General features: G+C 44.8%; 1 protein-coding gene across 3 annotated transcripts in view; it reads right to left on the bottom strand.

The window, feature by feature from the left end:
• The window catches only part of C9H1orf21 (chromosome 9 C1orf21 homolog), a 103,201-nt gene that overhangs the window by 4,370 nt on the left and 85,101 nt on the right, over nt 1–13,730 (bottom strand). For all 3 annotated transcript variants that reach the window (XM_014886727.2, XM_088170179.1, XM_088170180.1), the window contains exons 4-5: nt 6,647–6,723; nt 3,036–3,096 (exon numbers count right to left, since the gene is read on the bottom strand). In XM_014886727.2, coding sequence (XP_014742213.1) covers nt 3,036–3,096; nt 6,647–6,723 — 138 coding nt within the window. The remainder of the gene's footprint in view (nt 1–3,035; nt 3,097–6,646; nt 6,724–13,730) is intronic.

Genomic DNA, 13,730 nt, shown 5'->3' with positions numbered 1-13,730 from the left:
GAACACATGTGCTTTTTGTCTCCCAAAGCAAAGCCCGTGACTCTACTCACAATAAACTCAGCGAGTGGGGAGCCCCAAGGGGTCTGGCTGCAGCTGCTGACAGATGTTGGGAACATTTCTCCAAACCAACCTGTAACTCTGGCTCTTGGGAGCATTTTTACCTCTAATTCTGGAAGGACTGGGTTGACTCCAGCAGAACCAATATCTAAGTCTACACCTGAGGCTCTCACATTCTCAGTCAGTCCTACCCCAGCCCTCATCCCTGTATTTCTGCCTTCCAGCAAACCCTCTGAATGGCATTCCCACCATCACAGGCAGTTCTGTATCCACCAGTTCAGCTCCAGCTCCTGAAGCAGGGACAGGCTCACTCAGAGACAGAGCAGATGTCCCCCTCTGAACGACTCACTGTGTTTTGATACTGAATTTTGTAGACAGAAGTTCCATGCTTCACGACATTCTGTTTTTTACCTTCAGGTGACATCTGCAGGAGGCAGTGGAGCTTTGTAGGGTCAGCCAGCAATGCACTTCTGGGGGCAGAACTACCAGAGAAACTCTCCAGACTGTTTCAATCAGGCTTTTTTTGATTTCCAGGACTCACAAATACTTCCTGTTTGCAGCTGACAAAACACCAGCCTTTTCCATTCTTTCCATTTCATTCTTGGCCTGCAGGAGTTTTATTTCAGCTGCCCTCCCTGCTCACGGGATGGCTGTGCCAGGTCCAAGCACCCATGTAATGTTCCTGCCTGCTGCTCACACGTCAGAGCTGTTGTTGGTCACTTGGATTTGGTGACCCAGCACCCCTTGGGATCTCAGTGGAGCTGAGGGTGTTTTGCTCCTGACTGGAGTTTCAGCAGCACAGCCCACGGAGCAGCATCTCCATCACAAATCCAACAGGCACGGTAACCATGGGAACACCACAGCTGAGGTTTGGGACCACAGGCAACACCCCCCACACGTCCACAGACTTCTTCAGCTGCCACTGGTGAGCTGCTCACTGATACAATTCTGAATGTTTGACTGCTGTCCTCCATCTCCCTGGAGAAGGGACTGAAAATGCTATTTACAGATCAGACAAAACCCTTTATTATATTTTCCAATCTTTCTGGCATTTGTGACAACGCCTAGAAAAAAAAAAATGTGTTGCCAGCAAAGATGAATTAAAAACCCCAAAACTTCTCTTATGAAGACTATTTCCTCAGGCACAGGAGGGCCCCAGGGAACACAAATCCCATATTCAGCTGTGTGTTAACTCCTGCCAATCCCATCAACTGTCAGCAACTCAGTCTCTTTGACAGATAAACTATGGATTTCCTCTGAACAGACAATCTTCTGATCCCAAAAATAAATTATCCCCAAGATAAATTACCCCTGGAGATCATCTGGGAACATCTCAAGTGGATCTGGAGACAGGGTCAGCTGCCCCTCAGCATGGCAGCTGGGGAATGAGGGTGTTAGTGCCCTGTCACAGACCTCAGGAACAAAAATTAACCAAAATTCATAATTAGATACAGCCTGATGGCATTGTCTGGGCTGCAGATAAGATACATCTTTGGAAAATCCATTTCACTGGAGATTCTGTGCTCAACATTATGGAAGGTGATCATGTCCAGGAAAAGCATCTGAATATTCATAGGGTGAATGTATTTATTCAAAGGAGATAAAGTTATACTATGGATATATAGAACTTCTACTTTTAAATGCATTAGGTTACATAAAATCTGACCCCTGTGAAATACTAGATACAGAAATATTCTTCTCAGGAATCTATGAACTTCTCACTTTTATTCTTCCCCTTTATGTCTTCTTTTTTTTTTCATAATTTTTATTTTTTAAGAGAAAAGTAACAAATGTGTTGCTTGGGACAAATACAAGATGCACCCACTGTAGCACTCTGACTCCTAGGACCAGGAGTGCTGCCAAAAAACAGCAGAAGTTCAGAGCCATGCAAGTAAAAAATTCCCTTCTACTCTGCAACCCAACATGACAACTTAAAAGAATAAAATAGAACAGAAAAGAACAGAAGAACAGACGAGACTAGAAGTATTTCAGTTGGAGGGGACCTACAGCCTGAGCACTTCAGGGCTGACCAGAAATTAGAGTGTGTTGTCAAGGGCATTGTCCAAATGTTTCTTGAACACTGACAGGCCTGGGGCATCCAGCAGCTCTCTGGGAAGCCTGTTCCAATGTCTGACTTCCCTTTCCATAAATAAATACTTCCTCATATCCAGTCTGGATCTGGGAGTACAAATTGGTGTACTGCTACTGAGGAAGCAAATATTTAATGTAAAGCATTAAACAAGATGCACAACTCCCAAACAGGCAGTGTAAAGAGTAAATTGGTGTGTGAACATCAGTCCCCCCATCTCCTTCAGCCACCCTCAGTATGAGCTGTGCTCCAGCTCCTTCATTGCTGTCTCACAAAGAAGACAAGGGTGTCATTTAAAAGGTTTCTGAAACACACAAAAGCTGCTCTCAGGAAAGCTGAGATATGCAAAGAATTATTCATCCTCTTCTTCAAAACATCTCCAGCACCATTATTTCCCTGGCAGAGCCCTGGGGCAGGGTTACCCACATTTACAGCCACACCATCCCTTGGAGCCAGTGGCTATTTCGAGGAGATTCAGCAAGAAATTCCTGGGGTATCCCAGCTACTACCAGCATTAAGATTTCAGCTGTCTCCCACAGAGACAAGATGAAAGATCAAATCAGCAATGATGTAAAATCCCACTTTGCTCTTCACCTTTATCCAGAATGTATACCCTGAACATCTGAGTTAGCCTGCCATTAATCCCAGACTGGTGACATTCCCACAAAACAAAGGATTCTCTCAGTACCCCCTGTGAACTCTTTACCTTCCTGGTCTTTGCACCTGAACCACCTAACCAAGGAGCTGGAAGGGAAATTTTGGGCCAGACCCCTCCAAATCATGGAGACCATGGAGAGCTGCAGCAGGCAGGTCACTGTCCTCCCCACAAAGCTGGGAAAGCTGTGTCCACCCCGAGGGACACTGGATGTTTGCATTACTGTGTCTTTACCTTTTCAATCTTTTCATCAAGCATTCTGAAGAATTCTTGTTGGCTTTCGGAGATGTGCATGCTGGAAGGCAAAGGAACAGCATCAGTACCAACAGGATTTTTTCCATTATAAAACAGCCCAGGGTTGTTAAGGGGCACTGGTGTCAGCTTCCACCACCGTGAAAAATATATCACTTTACACTTTCATCTACAATTTTTAATCTTCTTTCCCCTATTTTTTGTTTGCCCACAAAAAAATTACTGCATTTAGTTCTGTGTACATGTGCAACCCTCTGTATGGTAACTGGGACCCACATGCATCCAGAGGAGACTGCTCCATTTTCCAGGCTGACTGCAGGAAGTCAATAGCCCAGCACCTCTCCCTCTCTGTCAGGACAGGAGGTTTTCCAGGACTGCCAACTTCACCACCACAGAATGAGACACCCACAATGTGAGGTTAAAGATGTGGCCTCTTGTCCTGACACTTGTTATGGGGGAGAAGAGACTGACAACTGCTACAGCCTCCTGCCAGGGAGCTGTGCAGAGCCAGAAGGGCCCCCCTGAGCCTCCTTTTCTCCAGGCTGAGCCCCTCCAGCTCCCTCAGCCTCTCCTGGTGCTCCAGACCTTTCAATAATTTTTCAGCACCAAGAGGCTCAGTAATATGATTTTGTGGCCACACAAGACCACAGGTCCTTCCCCATGGGGAACCTGCAAGCTAAAAACACAGAAAGGATGAGGAGACAAGGGTGAGGATATTTGGGGTGTTTATTTATGTTAAGGGACGGTGAGAGTCTCCCTCCTGCACTAACACCCCTCCAGGAAGGTGAGGCTGGAGCATCCTCTGGACAGCAGCACGGAGGAGCACGGGGGCTCGCAGGCAGCTGGGGAAATGTGCCAGGGACTCCATGTGCAACACAAAAAGATGCAAAAAAGGGAGGATGGGGACTGGAGCCAGTGGCAACAATGATGCCAACCGGTCTGAAGGACACACAGCTCTTGGAGATTTTCCCCAGCACAGAAAGCTGGCTCGGCTTGCTTAATTCCCACCCATCCCCTCTTCCTCCCAGTGATCCTTTCAGCTGTAGTGAGTTAATGCTCACCCTGAGTGCCCAACAACGAGCTGCACTTCCCCACAAAGCTCAGCATTGAGGCCTCCCTGCTATCGGCTGAATGTATACAAAGATCTGCTTATGTGGGACATAAATGAAGCTCAGTCACAAGAGGAGGGCTCAGAAATGGCATTAAAACCTAAAGCTGGCAATTCAGGAGCAGGAACAATTCACCTTTCAGTGGTTGAGGGAGTTCTTGTGCCCAGCTGTCTGCCTGTTCCTCAGGTTCCCACCTCCACCTCAGATGGGGAAGAGATGCTTTTTTGGGACAGCTGACCCCATCACCTGCATATTCAGGTGCCTTGGAGAGGGATTTTAAGGCAGTGCAGCCCTTTCTGAGTAGGCAAGTGCTTGAAAAATAGTCTTGCTTTTACAACATCATAAATCCAGTTTCTAATAAAATGAGATAATACTGCAGTGACTCACCCCAACCATAATTCATAAGAAAACTAAAAGAAGGCAGAGGGGAAAAAAAAAAAAGGAGTATTGTGTAGTCATATTCCTGAAAATTCCCACAGGATAATCTGGTCTAGTGGCAGGAGTCCTTACCCATGGGCAGGGAGGTTGGGTTAGCTGATTTTTTATGTGCCAACCCAAACCATTCTGAGAGTCTGTGATTTCGCAGGGTAAAACTGGTCTGAAATAAACACTTTCATTTTATGCTTCAGGCTGCTGTCACTCCCTGAGTTATGAACTTGTCCCAGGGTACCTGGTGGGTGTGTTTGATCATGCAAGGTGTCAGTGGGGTGAGGTTGGTGATGAACAGATAGAGCAAGTGCCTCTGAGGCTGGGGCAGGGTACCAGGACTGGGTGTAAAGAGGAAGGACCAACCCTTCTCCCTCAGCCAAAGACTCCCATAAAGCCACTGCTGGCTCCCTGCATCCCCTGGTTTTAGAGTCCAGGGCTCTGGATGGAAAAATCTAAATCCTCCTGCAGGGAGAAGAGCCCTCACAATCTTCCTTTTCAGCTGACATCAAAATATTGTAAAAAAAATTGTAATTTGGTATTTAGTCCATGTTCTGTTTAGAAGTAATATCCATTGTACCAGAGCAGTACTATAAGATGCATCTAATGATCTATCTATTAATTTCTGCTCTTCCAGCTGAGTAGACCTTTTCCACCCAATGCCACCCCACCCTGCAGTCAGAATTGTCATTGTTTTTAGATGATAAACCTTAAAAAAAAAAAAAAATACTGGACATTATAACAGCTGTTTGCTGACTTGGCAATTAGCAACTCAAACATGTGGCCATTTCATAAACAGAAATGCAGTGGTAGGTTGGGCAAATAATGGAGGATCTACCCAAAAACCTTATGTTACATTCTCCACCTCTCTGGGAAGTTTCCTTACTTTTGCAGGTCTGTGACAGAAATATTTATCTCTGTCCATGCAATGCAAAAATAGGCTTTTTGGTCAGTTCTGATTTCTGCAGGGACTTTTCAAATTAGAGTTTTATGAAGAGATGGAAGCCCTGGCCCCATGCAATTCCTCTGCTGTGGATGTACCAAAAGATGACCCACCAAAAGAAAAGCCCTTTTTTATCCCAGAGCAATTAGCCTCATATTAGAGCATCTTAAATACATCTCTCACCCTGCAGGGAAGGACTGAGCCACAATAACAAAGTACAGCTTTGCTGAAGAGTGCTTCTACCTCCACCTCCCTACCATTAATTTCTGTGCAATTACATCCAAAGCACTCGGCTTTTCCCTTTGAAAAGAGGCTGAATTACACTGTCAGCTGATTAGGAAATAACTAAAGTTTCCAGACTTGAAATCATGTTCAAGGCACTTGATAGGCAGCAAGTTTAAGTTAGTAAGTGCCCTGAGGGCAGGGCACAAGAAACAGAATTTCTACCGGTGCTCAAAACCCAAATCACAAACCTTTATCACTTGTTTTCCACGAGCCCTATATGTGGCTCTGTGTAATCTGTTATTTCTCAGCCAATTAGTGATTAAAATGTAACACATTTTAGACACATTTTAGCTAGAAAAGAAGTGAGTTACTACTATCAATAACCAGCTCTGCCCCAAGAGACAAATATTTCCTGTAACACTGACTCTGCCAAGCAGAGCATGGGCACAGAACTGCCAACCAAGCAGGGAAGAACTCGCAGCTACAGAAAAACCTTTATTTTAACAACCTGACCATTCCCACACCCAGGCAGAACAGCTGCTAATCTAAACCAGGAGCTAGCAAAAACCTCCCTGGGACTGACCCAGTTGTATTTAGGAACACTGGTGGATATAGAGAAGTTTGTTCTGTGTAAGTTGTATAGAAAGCTGAGAAATAGCACAGGGTCACACAATGGGATGCATCTCACCTTTTTTCAAGTCCTGCATCTTTGCTGTGCAAAGGAGAGGATGTTTTGGGACACAGGTGATCTTACCTCTAGTCCCTAACTCAGCATGACTTTAGGGCTGCTGGAGTCATCATTTGGTCTTTGCCACACAGCAAGTGTGAACCTCACAGACAGTGCTTGTGTTTATTTGTATTACGACTTAAACAACAGAAATTGAACTTACTTTGCTCTGGGTTGATGTACTAATCCTGGGATCTCTTTGTTAGATTTGAGTCTGGCGTTTGAACTGGCACTTTTTTCCTGAAACACACAAAAGGCACACAGCAGAGATAGCATCAGTATTTACTGAGCACACAAAGGGTGACAGGCATTTGTCATCAGGGTGTCACACTCGGCTGGGTCCAGGCTCTTTCTGCCTGCACAACTGAATGAGAAAAGCTCAGCGAAAATGAAATTAAAGGTAACACAAGAGATGAAATTACCTAGGTGGGCAATTTTTAAACGCCCTGGGCTTGGTGGCAGGCGGAATTGCCTCTGGGTCACTGGATGAAATCCAGGGATCAAACTCCACGCTGGCCGGCAATTCTCCAGCGGTCCATGGAAAATGAGGAGTGCTCATATCATACAAATCAACAACAACGCCAGCCTCCACCTTCAGCAGAGCAAGGCAAAGCACTGGGAAGGCAGTCCCAGAGCCACCCAGCACTCCCAGGCTGGCTCAGAACAGAGTGGGGAACCATCAGCACCAAGGACCTGTGTGCAGGAGGAAGCAGGAGCCAAATGTGCCAGAGAAGAGCAGCAATGGCAGACGTGACCTGCTCAGCCACAAAGTTGGGCACAAAGGGCCCAAGGAAGCAAATCAGCTCTGGAGAGCCCAAAAATAAGGATGGGGGGCTGCTGGAGAGAGCCCAGGGAAGGCCACAGAGATGCTCCAAGGGCTGGAGCCCCTCTGCTCTGGAGATGGATGGAGAGCTGGGGGTGCTCACCTGGAGAAGAGAAGGCTCCAGAAAGACCTCAGAGCCCCTTCCAGTGCCTGAAGGGGCTCCAGGAGAGCTGGAGAGGGACTGGGGACAAGGGATGGAGGGGGGAAAAAAGGGAAAATGGCTTCCCACTGCCAGAGGGCAGGGTCAGATGGGACATTGGGAAGGAATTGTTCCTTGTGAGGGTGGGGAGGCCCTGGCACAGGGTGCCCAGAGAAGCTGTGGCTGCCCCTGGATCCCTGGAAGTGTCCAAGGCCAGGTTGGATGGGGCTTGGAGCAACCTGGGCTAGTGGAAGGTGTCCCTGCCCATGGATGGGCTTTAAGGTTCCTTCCAAGACAAACCAGTCTGTGTTTATACATAAGAACACAATCCTGTCCTTTGCAGAGGACCAGAAACATTAAAAACATTTTTTAAAAGGCTTGGGAGGGGAAAAAGAGATTTGAGAGGTAGCACTGCTTGGTAAGACCACCTCATCATGTCATGAGGTTCTGTAACCCAAAATTTAGTGCACACACATATCTATTATCTCCAAAATCCTTCAGAGGGATACAGGCCCTTCCAGATCTTCCCAGTGCCATGTGTTAGGGAAAGCTGCTGGTGCAGATGGGAGAGGTCTGAGTCAAATCTCAGAGCTCATCCACTCCACAAATCTCTGTGTTTCTTAGGCATGTCACACTCATGGCAATTTAAGAAACATAAACCCAAGAATCAGTGTTTTTGTGGGTAATTTTAGTGGTTTTATTTAGCCTTATTCAGTCTTTGAATGTCTGAATCACACAAGATTTTGGAAAGGGCTACTAAATCACTGAATTGAAAAAAAAAGGGAGGCTGTCTAGCAGTTAATATTTTAATGAATAATTCTACAGGGGCTGTAAACATCAACTGCCTCAGCACATTTAACACTGTTTAATACATATCTTCTAATCGTCCTAACCAGGGAACAGTGCCTTGCATGAAAATAGCAGTGAGAGAGCAACAAGCCCTTCCTCCAAGCCTTAACAAGGCTCTGTGTTTGCTACACCCCACCGGCCACTGCCTGCTCAGGATCCCGTGATATCACCCCAGAGCAGCAGAACAAAAGGCAAATTCACTCTTTTCAAAGCATCTTCTAATCTTAACAGTGCTGGGAGGGTGTGACGTGTGATGAACATGTGTGTACACAGACACACAGCCCATGAGCTCAGGTCTGACTCACACGGCTGTCAAAGCAGAACAAAAGGAGAGGGATGGGTCTCATGGAGAGGACAACAAAGCCATAAATCAGCTAAACCCAGCCTCCTGCACCAGGTGAGCCTTTATTCTCAGATCTACTCCATGGCATGGGAAGGGAAGACTGATGTAGAGCTCCTGTGCTAGGAGCTTTGATAAATCAAGGCAGCACAAACTCAGCTTTTCACAGCTCTCCTTGTGGTTTGGTGTCAGTGCAGCTCTATCAGGAGCTGGAATCAGCCCAAATCCCAGCCTAAAGAAACTTCTGGCATTTAGGAACAAATAGAAAGACACAAGAAAAGTGTATGTTGCCTTCTCACTGTGGGCTCCTGAGCAATATTCAGAATATTAACTGACACACATGGGAAAAGAGAAATAAAATTCCTGTGTGGTTGACTTTGAGATTCCAGAGTTTACTCTTTCCCTCCTATTGCTCCTGATAATTACCACACCTCAATTATCTATTACAATTCTCCTGTTCAAGCAAAGAGTATGTTACCTTCTCCATCTGTTGCTCAGCAGGAACAGACAGAAAAGGGAGAGTTAAGAGAAAATAAAACCCAACCAGGTCTCAAATAGGCTCATTGCTTTGTTTATAAATCTTATTTATGGCAGTGATGTTTCACTGCACTGATCGAAATATTGGCTTGGCTAAAAATAGATATTCAAAAATTCTTCTTCCAAATGCAAACAAATAGAATGTTTTTTCCTCATCACGTTGACAAACTGACTTGTCAGAAATTGGCTTGGCTTCTAATACTAAGCTAACAAAACCAGCTTGAAATGCTTAATGAAGTCAGATTGTTCTTCCAGACTGACTTGACTTTGGCTGAAGGGTCAGTTCTTGCAGTCCAACCTCATTTTCTCCCTTATTTAACATTGTAAGTTACCATGCACCAACAGAACCACAACTGGTTTTAGAGACCTAATCTGTTGCAAATTGAAATGAATATGCAGAAGTTTGATTTTAATCTAGCTCTGTTTATAAGGATTATTTAAAATAAATGCAGAAAATACTGCCTCACACCACAGGCTTGAAAGGAAATCCCCCAGGATGCTGCACTTCTGGAGCAGGAGTAGCAAAAAAGGAGAATAGTGGACATTTTATTCCACATTATTTTGCAATTAATCATTATCTAGGTAAGGCTGTCATCCAATCAAGGTGATTTCATGTGATAGGTTTGTTAATTATTGTTAACTCCTCCATAAAGGATGCACCATCTCCAGGATTTCAGGGCACTAACAGATGGCAGTGACTCTGCTGCCAGATGCTATTAACACAGCAACAGCCACTACTGCCATTATAATTAAATATCTGTCAACATTTCCCTTGATGTCTCCCCTCTGATGAACCCATTTCTAGAGACATGTGAACTTCATTTGAAGTATTTTGCTTTTCTTCATAAGGCTGCTACAGATTGACTCAGGTAAACTGCTAACAGTCCTTATAAAATAATATTCCTGATTTCCATCAAGATGACACTTTTCTTCAAAGGAGCCAACAGCACCTTTAAACTGCTTTCTAGACCCAAGCAAATCATCATTAAAGTCACTGAGAGGAAAAATGAAGTTATTTGTTTTCTTTTTATACCACAAAATATTCTTAAAAATAATTGTACTTGAAAAGGAGGAACCAAATGTATTAGTTAGAAATGGACCAAATGATGAGATGTAATATTTCAATATGCCAGCCCATAACCTCAGTCATTTTTAACCTCACTCGGTCACAAGCACCAGCCTCAGGTAGTAATATCTCACATGGGCTGTCTGGATCCATCAGGATGAACAAGGCAGAAGCACTGACCTATGAGATTTTATTCAAGTTTCCTTGCTTTATATGTACATAAGGAGTCATTCTTTGTGCTATCCTTTGGCAGGAAGAGAGCTTCCCTCTTTTTCTCTACCTGGAAGCAAAAGCACCTGAAAATGTTATTCAGGGTAATTTTATAACAAAGGGGCAAATCAAACCTGGGAAAATCTCAGATACTAGTCAAAGAAGATTATTCTTGGATATAATTTCATCAGAGGAATCACATTACCCCTGCCAGAATGTGCACAGGCACCCAGTCCAGAAGGGTGTCCTGGCATGGATCACATACACTGGATGGTGCTGACACAGGAGTCTGTTCTCCTCCTCTCAGTATCCACACAGGGAATAAGGAATTATGGAAACCATGGACCCATCTGCCTGAGGATCACTGAACATCCTGACTTGGAATGAAGCCATAGGGACCAGCTCCTGGTCCTGCACAGGACACCCCCAGAACCACCCCACGAGCCTGAGAGCTCCAGATGCACATCACCCCCAAAACAGACACAAAGCCAGGGCTCAGCAGTGAATTCAACATCACAGCACACGGGCAGGATGGATCCTTGTGCTGAGAAGACACCTCAGAAAAACATTGTCACCACAGTCCCTTGGCTGTCCTGCTGCCTGGAGCACCTTGATCCTCACAGGCAGGACCTGAAAACATGGCTGTTATTTGGGTGAAGCTCGAGGTCACATTTCATAATAAAAACCTTGTCTTAAACAGAATATTTTAATAAATACTCTTGCTGTGTCAGGTCAGTATCTCCTCAGACCAGCATGAAGGAGTTGCCCCACCCCTGTCAGTATGTCCATCCTTGGAGATGTCTAAAATGTGTCTGGAATTGACTCTGGGCAGGAGTCAATAGCCCTGCCTGAGTCACGGGGTGGCCAGGCACCTGGTGTCACCAGGTGACATCCAGAGGCCTCTTCCAACCTCATCCAGCCTTTAGTTCCATGATAAAGTATAATCAGACCTTGGGAAAATAAAAATCACTTTTGAGTAGATTTGTTGAGTTGTATCCCCAAGCAGCAAAGGGAAAGACTGAGGCCATTCAGGCATGCACAGGGAAGGCAGCAGCAGACACAGTGCCTGGCATTCATTTCAGAAAAAAAACGGATTCTGCAAACGCAGCCAGCATCACACACTGAGTCTGCACTGACACAGGCAGTGAAACCCAGGCGTGGCAGGGAAAAATCCTGTGCTTTCATCAGGGATCCAAACCGTGTTCCAGAGGGCAGACCTCCTCCTAAAACCAGCCACTTAATGGAGCTCCTCCTTCCCAGGGAAATTCTGCTGGAGCAACTCCACCTCCTGGAATGCAATATGGAAGAGCAGCATTCATAAAGCTCCCCCCCTCCCCCCATACTCTAAATGGGATAAAAACAGGTAACAAAGGAGAAATGTGTAAATCCTGAGCAGCTTTATGCAGCCCACCAAAAGGCCTCCATTGCTGAGAAGTTAGGGAATGTTGCTTTCAGTGCTTATTTAAGTCACAGGGGCACACACAGTGGTGCAGTAACATATTTATAACTCTTCTTAAATGCTTTTGAGATGTTAAAAACTACGAAGGGATTATTTTCAGAAGAACATCTAACATGCCCTTTACACTCAACTCAAACTGAAAGAGCTCAAAAATCAGAAAAATCCAGCTGAAACTATAAAGTCAGGGGAAAAAAAGAGAAGAAAACATAAAAGAAGAGGAAGGAAAAAGCTCCCTCTGGAGTGACTTGCAGGACTTCTCCTGCAGTACCTAAATATAGCTCACCCTCAGCCCAAGTCAGTGGCCTCTCAGCTTTGATGGAGAACATCACTGAAGAGCAAGGGATAAAAAAAGGAGGGCAATTCCCACCACTGAATGGTTTTCACAGAGTATATATTTACTAAGCCTAATGGCTACAACTTTCTAAACATCCTCATAATCCTTCCTCCCAGTTAATATTAGTTACAGTAATTCCAAATAATTCTGTTGAGCAGCCAAACACCAGGGTTTTGTGTGAAAAGCAGACACGGGAGCAGGCTGGCCTGACGACAGGAAATTAGGGCCAGTAAAGAGATGAAATTACAAACAAGGCACATAAATGATAAATAAATAGTGCCAATAAATCCTGCAGGGAAACTCTTCCCTGCACCTTGCCATCCTGCTCTCTTTCAGAGCTCTGAGCTTTTATCAACCCCCATGTATGTGAATCCTTGTGGTTCTTTATGGCTTGGGACACTAAGGTTCAGAAAAATAAAATCTGGATTTCTATCTCAAAGTTCTTTTCTGCAGATAGACTGATAATCCTCAAGGTGTCCCCTACAGAAAACAAGGGGTGTAATCATTGGTGAAATGCCTCTGTTGTGAAATATGAGGATTATGCTGCCCTGACAATCAGGGTTTTCTGGTTCCTTCAGCCTCTGCAGCACTCTGAAAGGTCAGCCAGGGTAAGAACATGAGCATAGCACAGATAAATAAAGCCAGAAAACACTTGTCTCCAAAAGTGCATGAAATTTCAGGTCACATGGGAAATTACCTTGCTCCTGCAGTGGGAGCCCTGCCCATCCATGTAATAAACCCAGAGAACACAAGCAGGAAGCAGAGGAAGGGACATGTCTGCAGGACTGCCAGCAGGAAGGGATTTGCAAAATGAAGATGGGAACATCCCCTCTACAAACAACTTGGCAGGAGGCTGACAACTCTTCCTCAAAAAAAAAAAAAAAAATCCAGGTGGCAAGGTGCCTTAGAGCATGAAGAACAGTTGCATCAAAAGATATCCAAAATACTGTAAATAAAATGCTACAGGCAGAAAGGCGACCTGCTCTCCAGCTCTCATTAATACACCCCATCTCCAATGGCTTTGGTACATCAGACTAGTTGAAGCTTTTATCTAGCAAATAAAAAATAGATAGAAAAAAGTTTAAAACTCCATTACTAATGACTTGGAAGACTAGGCTGACTCTTGAGGAAACTTCAGAGAGCATTTGGCAACAAAAGGCACTTGGCAACCTTGAACTTCTGCAGGTATGTTGCTCTTCTGGATCTTAGAGCCACCCTAGATAACAAAACCTGGCTCAAAAATTAATTTTCTGCTTTTTAAGCCTGTGTCATCAACTATTCTGCCTCTCTCACTCAACCAGCTTTTACAAAAATACACTTATTTATAGTAAATGTAGATATTACTCATGCTCCCAGTTCCTCATGCGTGTCTCCTGAAGGCAATTTTCCACCAAGTGCAGTAACACAGAAAGAGCTCACAATGAGCATGAAACAACAGCACTGGGTAAAGTCTGTGAAACATTTACAGCCAGGGACACATGGTGTGAGAG

Source organism: Sturnus vulgaris, chromosome 9 (genome assembly GCF_052056855.1).
Source record: "Sturnus vulgaris isolate bStuVul1 chromosome 9, bStuVul1.hap1, whole genome shotgun sequence".
NCBI classification, from domain to species: domain Eukaryota; kingdom Metazoa; phylum Chordata; class Aves; order Passeriformes; family Sturnidae; genus Sturnus; species Sturnus vulgaris.
The sequence above is the reverse complement of the archived record's forward strand: the minus strand, read 5'-3'. Positions and strand labels throughout refer to the sequence as shown.